This window comes from Mesoplodon mirus (genome assembly GCF_964341445.2).
Source record: "Mesoplodon mirus genome assembly, chromosome: 16".
Classification (NCBI taxonomy): domain Eukaryota; kingdom Metazoa; phylum Chordata; class Mammalia; order Artiodactyla; family Ziphiidae; genus Mesoplodon; species Mesoplodon mirus.
In genome coordinates, this window is record NC_138992.1 from 51,329,410 (window position 1) to 51,346,522 (window position 17,113).

A 17,113-nucleotide genomic window follows, 5' to 3' on the forward strand; every position below is an offset into this window, starting at 1 on the left:
ATGAAAGCATATCTTGTTTATAAAACTGTTGATTCACGGTTTACCAAGCAGTTTTGATCCAGTTATTATCTTGTTGAAATAGAAAGAAACAAAGCAACTTGTTCCACTTTTATGAATAATTATCTAATTCTACTTCTATTAGAAACGAGTAGTTTATTAGTAGTTGTTAGTTTTTTAGTTTATTCTTAATTTCATAACAGTCTCTTTATCTGCATAATTCTTTTTCTACTTCTCACTTTTACTTTTTATTGTGAGTGTGTGTGTGCATGTGTGCGTGTACACGTGCACATGCATTTATGTCTCTACTACTGAAGCTTCTTTGGGGAAGAAATCTTTTTATACGTTTTTGTATCCCTGGTGGCTCAGAGGCTTACATGTAAATTAAATATTTGTTGAATATATTCACGAATTTTTGTGGAACTAAAAAAATGAAAATAAATGTCTGGGTATCAAATTGTTTTCATAGAGTCACAGTGATTTTTGAATTTGGCACCATGGTAGCAAAAATACAAATTCAAAGAACCTAAAAGAAACTTCCTTGAAACATTCTACACAAGAGTGCCACACCACTAAGGCAAAATCAATCTTGGGGTATGAGAATTTCTGAGAGGAAAATTCTTCATGTTTATAACTGACAAGTCTCCAGGAGAAAAATAAACTATGAAGTCTTCAAGTGCTTGCAGGAGGAAGGCTGCCTTTGAACACTGGCATTTTTCTGAGTCTTTGTTGACTTTTTAAGTCAGAGTGAGGGGCAACCACAACATTTCTTTTGTGAGAAAAGTGAGTTAGTTTTAGATTTTTTTTTTTTTTTTTTTGCGGTACGTGGGCCTCTCACTGTTGTGGCCTCTCCCGCTGCAGAGCACAGGCTCCGGACGTGCAGGCTCAGTGACCATGGCTCACAGGCCTAGCTGCTCCGCGGCATGTGGGATCCTCCTGGACCGGGGCACGAACCCGTCTCCCCTGCATCTGCAGGCGGACTCTCAACCACTGCGCCACCAGGGAACCCCAGTTTTAGATTTTTAAAAGAATATATCAGGAACCAAAATGTTAGCAGCTTGTGCCTATAAGATATCTCTAATATTATATAAATTATGAATTTCAACAGAAAAAAAGTTTATTTTGGCTGCAAGTTAGTAAGTGCTTACAAAGTGCTGACTATGGGACATTCATTACCTTTAGGCCTTGAAATATCCTGAAGGGCAGGCTTATTTATCATTTTTTCCAGAAGGAGAAATTGAGGCATACATATATTCAGTAAGGTGCCCACAGTTACTATATGCAAGAGTTGAAATTACCCCCTAAGGTTTTCTGCCTCCATAGCCTGGGCTGCTTTCTAATATATCTCTAGAAAAAAACCTTAATTTTATATACAAGGGGAGTGCTTTGAATCTCTTCAGGAACCAGACAATATTTCTTTTTCGAGGTTTAATTTTTTTACATTAAAAATTATTTTTACTGAAGTATAGTTGGTTTACAATGTTGTGTTAATTACTTCTGTGCAACAAAATTATTCAATTATTTATACATTCTATTTGTAACTATTCTTTTCCGTTATGGTTTATCATAGGATATTGAGCATAGTTCTCTGTGTTATACAGTAGGACCTTGTGGTTTATCCATTCTGTATATAAAAGCCTACATCTGCTAACTCCAGCCTCCCACTCCATCCCTCCCCCAACCCCCGCCCCATTGGCAACCACCAGTCTGTTCTCTATGTCCATGATTCTGTTTCCATTTCCTAGATAGGTTCATTTGTGTCATAGTTTAGATTCCATGTATAAGTGATATCATATGGTATTTATCTTTCTCTTTCTGACTTACTTCACTCAGTATGAGAATCTCTAGTTGCATCCATGTCCCTGCAAATGGCATTATTTCATTCTTTTTAGTGGCTGAGTAGTATTCCATTGTATATATTACCACATCTTCTTTATCCATTCATCTGTTGATGGACATTTATATTGTTTCCATGTCTTGGCTATTGTGAATAGTGCTGCTCTGAACATAGGGTTACATATATCTTTCTGAAATATAGTTTTGTCTGATGTATGTCCAGGAGTGGGATTGCTGGATAATATGGTAATTCCAATTTTAGTTTTCTGAAGAACTTCCATACTGTTTTCCACAGTGGCTGCACCAACTTACATTCCCACCAACATGTAGGAGGGAAGAACCAGACAATTTTAAATTCAAGAATGAAGAAATCTGCTTAGTTAGAAGCACATGTTCAAATTAAAAATGGCTATCAAAGGAAACGAAGTGCCAGGTAAATACTTCTGTTTAAGGGAAAATTCCTCAGGCTTTAAAAAGCCCTGAAAGGAAAGAATTTGATATAAAATTTTAATCCCCATATTCAAATATTTTTTTCTGTACCTCTCATTTCTATTTCAACATGTATATATGATTTAGAAGGCAAGTTAGAATTGTTGGGATTTATGTTCAAAGCATTTTTATTAAATTCACTTTGCTGTAGAATTATTATCATTAATATAACTTTGAAAATTGGTTGAGTTGGCAATTAAGATTTGTGACATGCTGGCTTAATTGCTAGCTAATTGCTAGCTGTATTGTACTTAGCAGATGGTTGGAAAGGATGTTGATATAAAAACAGTCACATTATTTATCAGAGCCAGCTAGTAGCCTCAAACTATTGTTGTCACATTGCAGTATAAACTGTATTTTTAAAAAATTCTACAATACCTGTGTATAATGTGAATTTAACTCAATGATTCCAGTAAATGCCATTTAGAAAGAAGCACTTATTATGGCTGATGTCACTAACAATGACATAAATGAGCATTAGGAAAGGTATGCAGGAGGAATACTTTTAGATTAAAATACCAGTTAATAAGTACATTCCTGACGAAAATGACCTCAAGTTGTTCACAAGAAGTATCCTCGATAGTTGAGGTGACCAGAGATTTTATATAAATCACTTAAAAAATTACTGAGATATTGTGTTTATTTAAATCTCACAATAATTTTAAAGAATAGACATTATTTTACCCATTTTATATATTTTATAACGACCTTTCCAAATTTTATGCAGGTAGTAAGTTCTGGGACTAGGTCTCTAGTAGGATGTGAACCTAGTTCTGTTTGATTCCCAAGTCTGGGGCCTTGGATGTTTTAGCAGTGTAAATCTATTTGCCCCAAGGAAGATGAATTAGGGAGGAACTAGAAGTGTAAAGAACAGCTAAAAGTTCTTAAAAAAAATAAGGTGACTGCAATAGAGCAAGTGAGTGGGCTTGGGTATCAGCAGTACCATTGAGAAAATAGAAGGGATGGAGTAAAAAGATGCCGAAAGCCAGATTTTGCAATACTGGCTATAGTAGGAATGGAAAATGATATCGAGGTTGGCAATGTGATTGACAGGATTTATGTAATGGTGATGTGACAGAGGCAGGGTGCAGAGAGAAGAGTATATTTAGAGGAGAAAGAGTTCAATTTTTAAAGACTATGATTGAGTTGTTACTAAGAAAGCCTTAACGTTTCCCTCAGCTTGACTGCACTTTTGACAGACTTCATTCTGATTATGGACCCTGACCTCCTTCTTCTTACAGCATTTACTTTAGAAACCTTGCACCTGTAAATTCTTTCTATGCCTCTTTGAGTTGTACATCTTTTATAACTCAGGCATGTCTTTTCAAGACCTGGAGGCTCTCCCTTTGAAATGTAATCATCAGAAAAAGATAAGACTCCTGGCTCCCAGTCTCTGTGGGCCAGTAGGAGCCTAACTTCCATAGAGTCAATCAGCAAACATGGATGGCCTCATCATATTGATCAACCTCCCTACTAACATCCTCTAATACTTCTCAGTCAGCTCACTCTTGCATTTAAAAACCCTCCTATCTTTTGTTTTGGTAGAGCTGAGTTCAATTTCCATCCCCTATTGTAATAGTTCTAACACCTATTACAGCAGTCTTGAATGAAGTCTTCCTTGCCATTTCTAACAAGTGTCCAGTGACACTTATCTGAGGGATGGCTACTGGAGCTCTCTAGGAAGCAGTTGGAAAAGTTTTGATCCATTTGCTACAGACAACTCAATCTCTTTTTTTTCCCTGTAAATTGAGCTTCTTTAAAACATTTAATTTTTGTAGTTAAATATTTCTACAAGACTTGTTAATGAAAAACAGTAGTCTTCTCTTCCCATTTGCTTACCATTTCCAGCTCTTTAAGGGCTTTATACTCACTTAGCTGATTCTTTTAAATATGTGCCCTCATATTTCTTTTTTTTTTTTTTTTTTTTTTTTTTTTGCAGTATGCGGGCCTCTCACTGTTGTGGCCTCTCCCGTTGTGGAGCACAGGCTCCGGATGCGCAGGCTCAGTGGCCATGGCTCACAGGCCCAGCCGCTCCGTGGCATATGGGATCCTCCCGGACCGGGGCACGAACCCGTATCCCCTGCATCGGCAGGCGGACTCTCAACCACTGCGCCACCAGGGAGGCCCTACCCTCATATTTCTAAATAGCATGTTTATATTGCTATTTCTTGATTAGTTTTATACACTATCAATTAACATCACCCTTGGGAAGCTGAGGGTTCAGCTTACTTCCCATTCCCACTTACTTCCCATCTCCCTCAAGAGTTATATTGTAAATTGTATTAGATCAGTTTTCAGTTTTTACATAAATTTAAAAATGTAAATGCATTGGGCAGCTAAGTTGTTAGTATATAATGAATGATTTGTTCTTTCCCAAACAATATTTTGCTTTTTTGGAATTAAAAATTGCCTTAGGTTGTTTTTTTGTTTTAAACTTGGTACTTGGACTAAGTACATGTACTACTTTATATATGCTTAAACAAACTTACCTGTCCCTCAATCAGATGTGTAAGTCTCATCTCAACCAATTCACTTCCCCAACTATTAGCCACTGAATCCATTTCATCTTCTTGAAAAAGTCTCTCCCAGAACTTTTGAGCAGGTCTGATCTGTACTCAATACTTTCCAGATCTCTTTCACAGCTCATATGCTAGAATCTTCTTTATAATTATCCTGAGGATTCCCTTTGCCTTTGGATTCCCTGTTTTGGGAAAGTCATGTTATTCTGTTTCTTGGTTTAACTCCTTGTTTTGGTGAAGTATATCTTCAGTAATTGTCAGAGAAAGGGTGAATTGGAGGTAAGTTTTTTAAGCCTTGTACATCTGAAAATATCTGCAATCTACCCTCACTTTTTAATAGTTTGGAAATTAGGTATAGAATTGTACGTTGCAAGAGGGTGTTTTCATTCCCTTCTAGCTTTTAGTGTGGCTGCTGAAAGGCCATTGGCATTCTGATTTGTTTCCTTATATAAAAACTGTTCTCTCTCTTTCCTCTCTGTCTCTCTGGAAGCCTGTAGGATCTTCTCTTTGTCCCCATGTTATGAAATATCACAGTTTTATGCTTTGAGGCACATCTGTTTTCATGCCCTGTTTCAGGTACTCAGTGAATCCTTTCAATCTGGTTAACTATGTTCTTCAGTTTTGGTTATTTTTTCCCCAGAAAAAAATTGTTTTTGGATGTTCCTTCCCTTTCTTTTTGAAACCCTATTTTGCAGATAGTCATCCCGTAACTTTCATATCCTTCCCTTCTGATTTTCCACTTGAATTTCTTCTGTATTGTCTGGGAGAGTTTCCCCAGTTTTGTCTTTCAATCCTGTTTATTTGTTCTATCATATGTTAATTTCTAAAAGCTCTTTTATCTGACCTTTAAATACTGAGTTTTAGTCTTGTGTTCTTATTTCATGAATGCAATGCCTTCTCTTTCTCTCTGAGGGTATTAATCAGTGGTTATTTATTTATTTATTTATTTATTTATTTATTTTGAAGTTTTATTCTTCCTGCACAATCTCTTTCCTCCAATTTTTAATTATTTTTCTCTTCTTTTTTTGGTATTTGCTTTTTACATTAAATCTTTTCTGCCATCTGGTGAACCTTGTCTGCTTGTATTAACAGTGGGGTATTAAAATATGGATGGGAAGCTTTGTAAGCATAAGGGGATATCGTTTCTGCAGGGTGATCTTGCTGACTATTTCTTTGGGTGACATCCATGCCAACATCTTTAAATCTTTTCTCTTCAGCTGCTCATATTCCCAACTAAAATCTCTGCTAGTGTCCTGCCAGTAGTCTGGCAGCTGAAGGGGAGAAGAATGCTTAGAATTTCTGTAGTAACTGTGTAAACTTCTGCTTTTCTCCCTGTTTTTAACTGCTCTCAAATTTGTTTGTTGTCTATTAGCCCTGAGATATGATGTTTTAGCTTTTCTAGAGGAAACTTCTCAAGGCTTCTAGTGGGCCAGGGACATTTGGGAATGGTAACACAGGAATCTGTTTCTTTAATAGACTTCCAGCCATTTATACCCTCTTTTCCAGAGGAATATAATGGCTTTGATTCTGAGACTTTTTGGAGTTCTGTGGTTAAAACTGGACTTATTTCTAAGATGTGATAAGTCAGGTACACTTCTCCATCTGCTGTTTAGCTTCTAAAATTTTGTTCCCAGTTTCTTTATGCCTAGGGATTTTCATTTTTTAAACCTGTCATTATTTTAATGCAGATTCAGGAGGGAGCAGAGCTCAATTCATTTGTTCGTCCAACATCTGTAACCAGACACATCACCAATCTAATACAAAGTGTAAGATAGCAGTTAGGTATTCAGGACAGAACTAGTAGCCACATTATAGGTGGCAGCAGTCAGATCATATCTGGAGCAACGTCTTCCATTCTGAGTACCACACTCTGTAGCTGACAAACTATACAGTGACTAGAGAAGAGAGATGACAATGGTTCAAGATGCAAAATTAAATGACATGAGAAGCAGCTGAAGAAATTACTGATATTTATCTAGAGAAAAGAAGGAGTCAAAGATGTTTTGACCAAGATTTGAATGCAGCTAAGTTGAGCATCTATGGGCCAATTATATTGACTCTATTCAAAAGTTTTGGAAGGGTGAGAATACTACAGCTCTTTTATATATTTAATTGGCTGATACATCCACAAGGGATTAGATATTAAGCTTGGTTTCAGGGGACATAAAAAGAGTAACTGAACCAAGTGAAAGCAAAGTCCATTTTGGCTCTGTATAAGGAGAACTTACCATAGGAGTCTGAGACACAAATATGATCAAGGATCAAGCAAATAACATAAATGTGTGAATTGGCTGGATAAAGATATTAGCAAACTGAAAAGTGCATGCCATGTATAATATGGCAGCAGTATTGAAAGATTCCAATTTTTCAAAAGAAGTTATATATCTTGACATTTATCTGTAATATTCTAATTCTTGGACATTAATTTATTTAAAAAAGTCTATATCTTTTACCAAACATATGGGCAGGATGAATTTATCCAGATGAGACTGATGTGTGACCTCTCTAGTGGTTAGGTCTAATGGATAGGGTAGGTTGGCTATTCTCATTTGAGTTGTCCAAATGAGTTTGGCTGGTCATATAAGATGCACATCATTGAGAATAAAGTTGAATTAAAGAATGTCTAGGGCTTCCCTGGTGGCGCAGTGGTTGAGAGTCCACCTGCCGATGCAGGGGACATGGGTTCGTGCCTTGGTCCCGGAAGATCCCACATACCGTGGAGCGGCTGGGCCCGTGAGCCATGGCCGCTGAGCCTGCGCGTCCGGAGCCTGTGCTCTGCAACGGGAAAGGCCACAACAGTGAGAGGCCCACATACCACAAAAAAAAAAAAAAATGCCTAATTGCCTTTTCATATCAGAGACTCTTTGCCTGAAATTTGATTTTTTAAAAGATGTCATTGCTCATTGTACGATACTCAGTCTTTAGTTTTCCTTCTCAATCCTTTCACCCTTTATGGTCATTTTACATCACTGTGTAAACCACATATAAATTGCCATCTTCATATGTGACAATTTATGATTCTCTGTTAAAAGAAATATCTAGGAATGAGGCAAAATTGTAGGCTAAATTGATATGTGTTATTTGTTGTTTTCAATAATCTATAGTCACCATATCCCAAAGTAATGTTACTTGAATTATTCAAATAGGAAAAAATAACATATGCAGGGTGGATTCATACTAATCATAATTTAAAAGCTGGAATATATGCTTGAGGCCATAGTCCCTTCCTCTGGTTTACATTTGAGGGGCTTGAGACCTAGAAGAGTTAAATGACCTGTTAAATCATGTCCAGTGCATAGTACATGGTGTTGGAAAAGTCAGAAAAGTTAGAGAAAACATGACCTTGTTCTGAGGAAGTTTACAACATCAAAGGAAGAGATAGGATACCATGCAAACATGTATTAGCAGTAATTTAAGGTACAGAGAATCCAAAATGATGTCATTATACCTCGTTACAATTATTCCTGATAGCTTAGGAATTCACTTCAAATGAAAGAGAAAAAAAGTGATCCTATGAAACTTGAACTCAGGACAAGCTCCTTGCTGTGTGGCTTTACCCTGTTTGTAACCCTCCATCTCCTTCTTGCCACTATTCTATGCTGGAAACTTTCATCATCAAATGACTAAGAGTAAACTGGGAATGAGAGATGTATAAAAGAGCAATAAAGAAGAATAAATGTTAACTACTGTATAATTGACTTGCCACCAAATAAACATTAAAATGGGTGTCTCCTTAAAGTTAATAAAGAAGTATTGAGCACTTAAAAAGAATTTTAATGTATTTCTCTCCACCTTCCATAATGTAGTATTGACTCCATAAACCCCTGATTTCTTTTCATAAAGAAAATATAGAAAATGATCATCTTATCTCCATAAATATGAATACTGTTCAGGAGACAATTACTACAAAACTGAAATTACAAATTAAATAATTCCATTTTCTTCCTGACATGTTCAAATAAGAAAGACATAAATATCAAAGGCCTAAGCCTACCATTTTAAAAATAACTGTCTCATGACTGGGAAAGTTTAAGCACGTACAGAAATAAGGTGACAGCCTTTCATGAAAAGAAAATGCAAGCTTTGAATTTTAGTGTCTCGTTTATAGATGATCTTCTAAGAAGATATGTGGAAGGTATTATTCATTGCAGGAAACTGGAAATTATATTACGATGGAATAAGGATCACATTTTCTCGTTGAGGTGATTTATATTTAAATGAGTTCTCCATAATCCTTTAAACTGAAGTGCAAATTGGTTATCAAAGTCCTTTGCTGTAAGGGTTGTTTTACATAATAATGGATTTCACAGAACTTGCTCAAAGGGAAATATTGATTAAGGCAACATCACAGGATATTTCAATTCCAGCAACACTTTAGATTAGTGACATAGACAGCATATAAAAAACTTTCTAAAATCTAAATTTCTCTATTAAGAAGTGTAGGCAGCATATTTTTTCTCAATAGAAAATATAACAGAAGTTTTTAATAAAAATGAGCCTATTTTATCTATTATTTATCTACCACTTCTAATCCACATTAACTTACCAAAAGTTAGTGAGAATCTACCATATGCTAGGTATATGGTTTATTGTTTTAGAAATAGGCTGCATGATAGTAGTAGGAAATATTCATTGGCCTATATATGTTTATGTTACTAACAAGACCAAACAGCACCAATTATTGAGCCTTTACTCTATGTTAGTTACTGTACTATACAACTTACATGCACTACTTTACTCATTTCTCACGTTGCTAGGTAGCCATTACTGTCCTCATTTTATAAATGAGAAAACTGAGGCTAAGAAGTTGTGAGGATTTGAACCACAGTATATTTCTGTCACCCATTATGCTGTAACACTACCTCACTGCTGGCTTCTTTTCAGTCTTGAACCCTGCATGCCTCATTACCAGAAGGTAAGCTCTAGTCATCTCCCCAGTGATACAGTCAACAAACAGGCAGGTTCCTCTTTGTTGTAACTCAGTGGCCCTAGATCCCAAGGGATTCTCATCAGTTAGTTGTTACCCAGGTAGCCTCACTTCAGGGAAATCCTGGGACCAGCCCCTGTGTGGAAACTGAGATTGTTCCAATGCTCCTATAACATTGGAAAGGGCAGTGCTTTTACTCACAAGACTTGGTTTGAGACCTAGGTCTATCACAAACTATTTATGTGGCTATGGAAAAGTCAGTTTACCTCCTTGAACCCTCATTTTCTCATTTGCAAAATGCAGAGGCCGGATTTGATCAGTGGTTTTCAAAACTGTATTGTTTATTTTTGAAAAAGTGAAGCCCTTTTAGCAAATGAAGTCTTATGTTGAATCTTAACATATAAAACAGATACAGGTAGAACTACACTGTTTGCAGCAAAGGCTGGGTTTGGAGGAGGCATGAGTTCTCCTGCCTCCTGGGCGTTCTTCCAGCACTCATCTCATCTCCAAGGAGCCTCTGAGGCATCAAAGACCCTGCAGAATACAATTTGCAAATTATGCACTAGCTCATCTCTAAGTTTATACCAGTTCTTATAGTGTATGATTTTAAAACTGTCTGTTGCCATATAAAAGGGTATTCGAATTTTATTAACATGGAACGAGGGTCAGGGCAGATAATTCAAAGGAGAGAGGACATTAAGTTAAAGAATTAAGTCAAATGATGTGGCCTTGGGTGGCCAGGCATACCGTTGATACTGAGATCCTGCAAACGGGTTCTGAAGTTTTGCAGAGTTGCAGCAATGCAAGAGTGGGCCTTTATAATCATGGTTTTTGAAATCTGTTAAGCTTTGCTGCAGTTAATTTAATGAAATATGAATATAATTTTAGCCCAATAGAATATTTCATTAATTGATTTAATTTTCTTAAAAGTTACTTGATATTGAGATGTAAACTTTTAATTATGATCCAACTGTTACTTATTATTAGCATCAAAATACTTTTCCTTTTTGCCCTTCTTTTTAAAAATATGAATTTTAGGCAAACTGGCGCACCTTCTCTAAAAAGTTAAAAATCAGATTCCATCATTGCAAGTCTAAGTTTAAAGACTGTATTCATGTAAATGTACTAAACTCTATTAAACTCAGCCAGTATCCCCCTGGGCCTGCGCTGTCTCCGTGATTGACACTGTTTCAACGGTTTAATTCTGACATGTCTGTGGCTACAGATCTTTTTCACTTACCTGCCTCTGCCTTCTGCTGCTTCTCAATCTTCTCCAGGCGCCCTAGCAAGGAGTCAATTTTAGTTTTGATCTGGGTTAATTCTTTCTTGATTGTCTGTAATTCATCTGATTTCACTGGAAAGGGGAAAAGGGAAAGAATGCAACAGAACATCAAATGCACCACGACCCACTTAGAGCACAACTCACAGACACCCCATGTTTTCTCAGGACTGTGTCACATCACATAGGATACTTTTCAATCTTATCGTTTCTCATTGCTTCCAGTGATCTTGTGATACTGGATGACTTTGCCAATTACAAGCAGTGATTCTCAGTGATGTGAACATTTGATACTAAATCTTTTCACTGAAAGTTATGCAATGGGATAGAGGAATCTAGAAATGTTTTATACACTAACTAAAGATACTAAATTCAGTGCAAATGGTAGAGTAAATCTGTACTGTAAAACGGATTCAGATTGAGGAATGATTAAATCATGACAGGTATGCTTTGAGAACTATGATACTACTTTGAGGACTATGTTGTAATGTATATTTCAGTGATAGTTTTAATCCAGTTCCTTAGTGATTGATTGAAACCAAGACATAACATTTGTCCTTTAAAGAAGTGTCTTAAATGCTAGAGAACTCTCTCCAACTTGCTGTACTTTTGCTACTTTATTTATTAAAAACTGCAGTAATGGGTTGTGTGTGCCTCTTTTTAAGCCCTGGGGATGGAAGGAAAGGAAATTCACTGAAGTCCCCACTGATATTTTCTACAGTTGTGGTTCCTTTTCCAGGTTTTAAGTGTTTAATGAGACTATCTAAAAATGGAACTAACACAAGATTGACTACTTTTAATTTGGCAAATAAGGATGTTAAACACAACAAACATCCTACTATCAATGATAAGAGAAGGTCAGTTTCCTATTTTAAGGACAATCCTTTCAATGAAGTATGTTTATGTTTATGAAAAATTCACTGCACTGTTCTTATTTTCTCATTTCTTTGAGAATAACTGGAAACTTTGTCATGAGCCCTCAATAATGAGATCAAAGATTTTTAAAGCTATAAATCTAGAAGAGTTAAACCTGTCTATGATCTTTCATTAGTTTTTGGGTAGCCATGCTTCAGCAGAGAGCTATGCTTCAATATCTGGGGTAAAGATCTTGATTTCAGTCTATTATTCTTTTCTGTCACTTTTCCTTTAAAGTCTGTAATAAACTTGGCTTGGATATTCCTGAAGAAATTGAGTGTTTAGTTTGATTGATTCTTTAGTCTTTAGGAATTTTTTATAAGTAGTTAAAAACTAAAGGCAATATATGTTTGCTTGAAATAGAGCTAGTTGTCAACTAAGACATATGATATAATCTATATGATAAATTATGTATCAATATACACTAATTGCTCAAAGGAAGAATATATTTTTTTCCAATATAAACATGAAAAAACATTTTCAAGTATAAAATCAGAAATTTTTCATAACAAGCAGATTTTTATTTATGATACAAAGTAGTTTGCAAAATAAAAACTACAAGAATAAGTGATCCTGTAGAGAGTTCCTATTATGCAGAACCAGACTGAAAGTGGAACACAATTTAAAATAGAAAATTGCTCCTATGGCAATTATTTCTAAGACATTAAAGTGCCATTGTTGAATCACATCTATATTTGCAACATCATCTGTCACAATTGCAAATTGATTCAGCTTTGAAGAATGATTTTCATTTCCTTTGATGGAAGCATGTCATGTAGTTTTACTTAAACCTATCAAATTTAATAGAAAAGATTTTATCTTAAAACATTAGATTTCAGTGCAGGAGAAATGGGACTGTGGCTGGAAACAAATATGATATATTTTTTTAGTAAGTGAAGTCACTCCTCAGCCCAGAAAGGAGGTTGACTATCTCCTTAAAAAACATAACTAAACAAATCACTAATACCCTGTTTAGTAGAAACTATATTGAGACTCATGTCTAACACTGTAGAAATGTCTTTTAAGATCAGAGCAATATCATTATAAAATTTGGGGCTACTTAGTTAATGAGATTCAAGCTTAGATACAGCTAAGGATGTAATCCAGACATCCTATCTGCTCTTTCCTGGTCCCTTCCAGGGAATGTTGAATCAATCTCCAATCCTGTGCAAACTGCCCAGCTCCAATCTTGGAATGGCTAGCAGAAGATACTCATCATGGTCCTGGAAAACAAGGCTTAGAAATAGTCTTGCTTCTTGAGCAATTGTGAAAGTTGTTTTCTTACTGCATTCAGTGCTCTCCTTGGGAGAAGGCTGCCCACTCACCTGGCCTAGTTGGTTGTAGCCCTGTTGCTCCCTCCTTCAGTTGTATTCATTATCTATAGATGGAATATGGTTTTGTGCTGTTGTGTCTGGTTTCCAGATGATATTGCTGGGATGAGCCACCTCTGTGTCTGATATACTTCTCGTTCCAATCTTTTCTGAATTTTTCTACTTTTGGGGGGCTCCTGTTAACAAATTTTCCACTGCCCTATGGATTAAGCTCCTGGCTGTTTTTACTTACTTTATCAAAATAAATGTATATTTTACAACTATAGATTTCCAAACTTAGAATTTTAAAAATCTTTGCAACTTGGGTTTCTGATTTTTTTTGAAAATTAAAGTCAGTTCAGAATTAAGGAGAGTCTTAGGTGTAAAACATCCCTGTCCATTTTCTTTTCTTTTCTTTTTACATCTTTCTTTTCCTATCCATTTCCACTGCACTCTCAATTGGGCTTCTGCTTTTAGTTCACCAGGCCTCTTACATAGTGAACTCAGAGTAATATATATAAAAGTCATAAGTCCTCCCTACTGAAGACTGCTAGAATGTCCCCATTTCTATAGGAAAAAGACCCAAAGCACACATGCACCAACTCTTTAAACTGGTATTTAGGGTCTGCTCCAAAGTATATTTCCAGCTGTATATTCCATTTCTTATTAAAGCAAACTCTTCACTTGAACAGAATAGCTTAATGCTTAATCTAACAATATATGGAACCAGATAGACTCTAGTTTGCATCTATGTCCATTGGAGAGCCACTTGTAATCACTAAGATTCAGGTTCCTTATCTTTAACTTCCATCCTTTACCCTAAAGGCTTGTTATAAGAATTTAATGAGATAATGAACTTTATGTTCATTATCTCATTAAATTCTTATAACAAGCCTTTAGGGTAAAGGATGGGCACTTTAGCCCCACGATCAGAATATCACCAGGCAAAATACATGGTAGAAGCAGAAGCTATTATTATTATTTACAGGAAAGACTCTTTCTCTCCTCAAATATGTCTACCTGCCTTTTGGAGCTTAGTTTTAGTCTCGCCTTCCCTATTACTTCTTCTTCATTTAACCCACTGGAGGGTGTATCTCTTACCTGTAATCTATTTAACAGCATCTCACATTTACTGCTAGACATATATTGCTAGTTGATTTTTCCTTTATATATCAACTTTTCATATTAACTTGCAAACTTCTTGAGAGTGAAGACCTAATTAGGTATTGAATAATTTTAGGAGTCATGTTTTCCTGTGTTTTAATAAGCTCCTTCTCCTCTTATTGACTGATGAGGCTCCTGATGCTTACCATGAAGTCCTAGGCTGTGAGGTCTGTCCTCCTTAATTAAAAAAAATGATATTAACAGGTTTAAGAAGAGAGCCTATATCAAATTGGTACCTAATGAAAACTTTTTGTCTTCTCATCATATACCAGATCCACAAAAAAGTATTCAGATTCCTGGGTAAATTATTCAGATATCTGATGATACAATTTTTTAAAAAGAAGGAATATTGGATGGTTGTCTGAAGCAAGACATATTAATGGATTTACTCGATCATAGGCTCTCTACAACCAAATTTTTTGAATGAAGAGAGGGCATCCAATTACTTCTCTCCACTTTATCTCCCTTCCTCACTCTTTCCCTCCCTCTCCTTCCTTCCTTCATGAATAGAACTTGCATTCTTAACAGAACTTAGTTCAGTGCATTAAACACAGTAAGAATTACCAAATACCAGAAAATTTGTAGGTATGTGTATGTAGATATGGTTACACTGCACACCAACTTCAAACAGACCAACAAATTTTATTAAAAGCTTTGTGTATGTGCTGGGCACTACTTTTGAGTTGCCTGTCTATTGGGGAGATAGATAAGCAAAGAGGAAGTGCAAAAAGAAAATTAACATGGAAATATGCCTTTTCTCCAGAAACACTATGAGGAAAGAATACGAAAGTAACCCATGCCTGTGGTAACAACTCTTTTCCCAATTCCACCTAGTACTCTAAATCCATAATCCTTATTTTTTAAGATACATTGGCAGAGGATATAACACCATTATTTATATTTATAGAGAGTAGTAGTGCGAGTCAGGAGTATTTCTTTTGTTAATAATAATAACGAATACTTTAAATCAACTTGCTGTTATGCAATTTTCCCCTAATATAGACAAGCTAGAGGCTTGGGAAAATGAGATCTAATTACTGAAGATTATGAATCCTGCAATTTAAAAAAATTATGAATTTTAGAAGTTGAGAAAATTGCTTTATTTCCCAGCCAGCTCCAAGTTACCATATCTTGCCTCATCTTCTTCTTGCTTTTCTAATTATCTTAGTCTCTACGTAGTCACACCTGTTCAGTGTCCCTTGAATATGTCTTCTGTTTTCAGATATCCATACCTTTGTTTCTGTTGTTTTCATTGGGCTGTCTTACACTCTCATCTTCCTCACCTAGTAAATGCCATTTAATACTTAAATATTAAGCTCAAATGCTACCTACATTGTAAAGTCATCGCCAACTTTTGATCATCTTCTTCAACAATCTCATCCTCCTCCCAGCCATACTTCATTCAGATGATTCTTTGCATGATCATTTCTTTAAATGTCTCTCTCCATGACAAGAGCAGGAACTACTCTCATTTTTTTAAACTGCTCTCATTTTTTAACTCAAGTGTCTAACATATTCACTCAACAATATTTATGGAGACCCATTATTGTCAGACTCCTTTCAGGAGCTGGGGATGTATTAGTTAACAAGAGAGATGAAAGTCCCTGAAATTGTGGAACTCCCATCTAGGTGTGGAAGAAGACAATAAACAAACATCTATATATCTATATCTATATCTATATATGGGAGAGAGAGAAAGAGGTTTACAGCAATTTTCTTTACAAGTATACATTTAACACAATGAAGAAAACACTGATATAGCTAAGTCTAGTTAATAGTAGTGTAACAATATGTATCATTTGATAATTATATTATCTTAAACTACAAACTACACTGTTTCAAACTACAGCGAAATATACACCTCCAGATGGGGAAAAATAATGAAGACAAGACGTTAGAGAAGGCCTCGCTAGGGTGTGAGATTTGTCATTTTATACAGGGTGGTCAGGGAAAGCTCCACTAATAAGGTGACATTGGGGGAAAAGTTTCAGTAAGGGGAGAAAGCAAGTCATGGGAATGTCTACGGATGGTGGGATGGGGGAAATATGAGGCAGAGGAATGATAAACGCAAAGGCCAGAGACAAGCGTGTACTTGGGGTGTGTAAGGGACAGCAAAGAGGTCAATGTGGCTGGAGTGGAAAGAGCAAGTGGGAGAAGAGTATGCACAGTCAGGAGGTAATGCAGGGACTTGAGAAGGGGAAAAACACATGGAGAATATTGTACAGAGTCTTTTGGCCAGAGTAACACTGTGAATTTTACTCTGAGTCATGTAGGTGTCACTGATTTAACTGAAGAGCATCATTCTGACTTCGTGTTGTTAAAAGACTGCAGAACGGCAAGGGTGGAATCAGTGAGATCACTAAGAAGCCTGTGGATTATAATTCAAGTTAGAGATGGCAGGAGATTGGATCAGACCAAGGTATTAGCAGTCGGGTTGTGAGAAGTAGATGAATTCTACATATATTCTAAAGATGGAGGGGAAATAATCTGCAGATGATTAGAAGTAAAGTATAGGTGAAAGAGGGGAGTCAAAGAGAACTCCAGAATTTGGGGTCTGAGTAACTGGAAGGGTGGACTTGCCATTTGCTGGGATAAGAAAGACTTGTAGAAGTTCAGGTTGAGGGGGAAGAACAGAGGGCCAGTTTAGACTTGATTGTGAGATGCCTATTTGTGTCCA

General features: G+C 36.2%; 1 protein-coding gene across 1 annotated transcript in view; it reads right to left on the reverse strand.

Annotated features, from left to right (window-relative positions):
* RALYL (RALY RNA binding protein like) overlaps positions 1-17,113 on the reverse strand; it is a gene marked incomplete at its 5' end in the record, with an annotated part of 468,135 nt that overhangs the window by 52,367 nt on the left and 398,655 nt on the right. Inside the window, one exon of the mRNA XM_082601851.1 lies at positions 11,009-11,122. Coding sequence (XP_082457977.1) covers positions 11,009-11,122 — 114 coding nt within the window. The remainder of the gene's footprint in view (positions 1-11,008; positions 11,123-17,113) is intronic.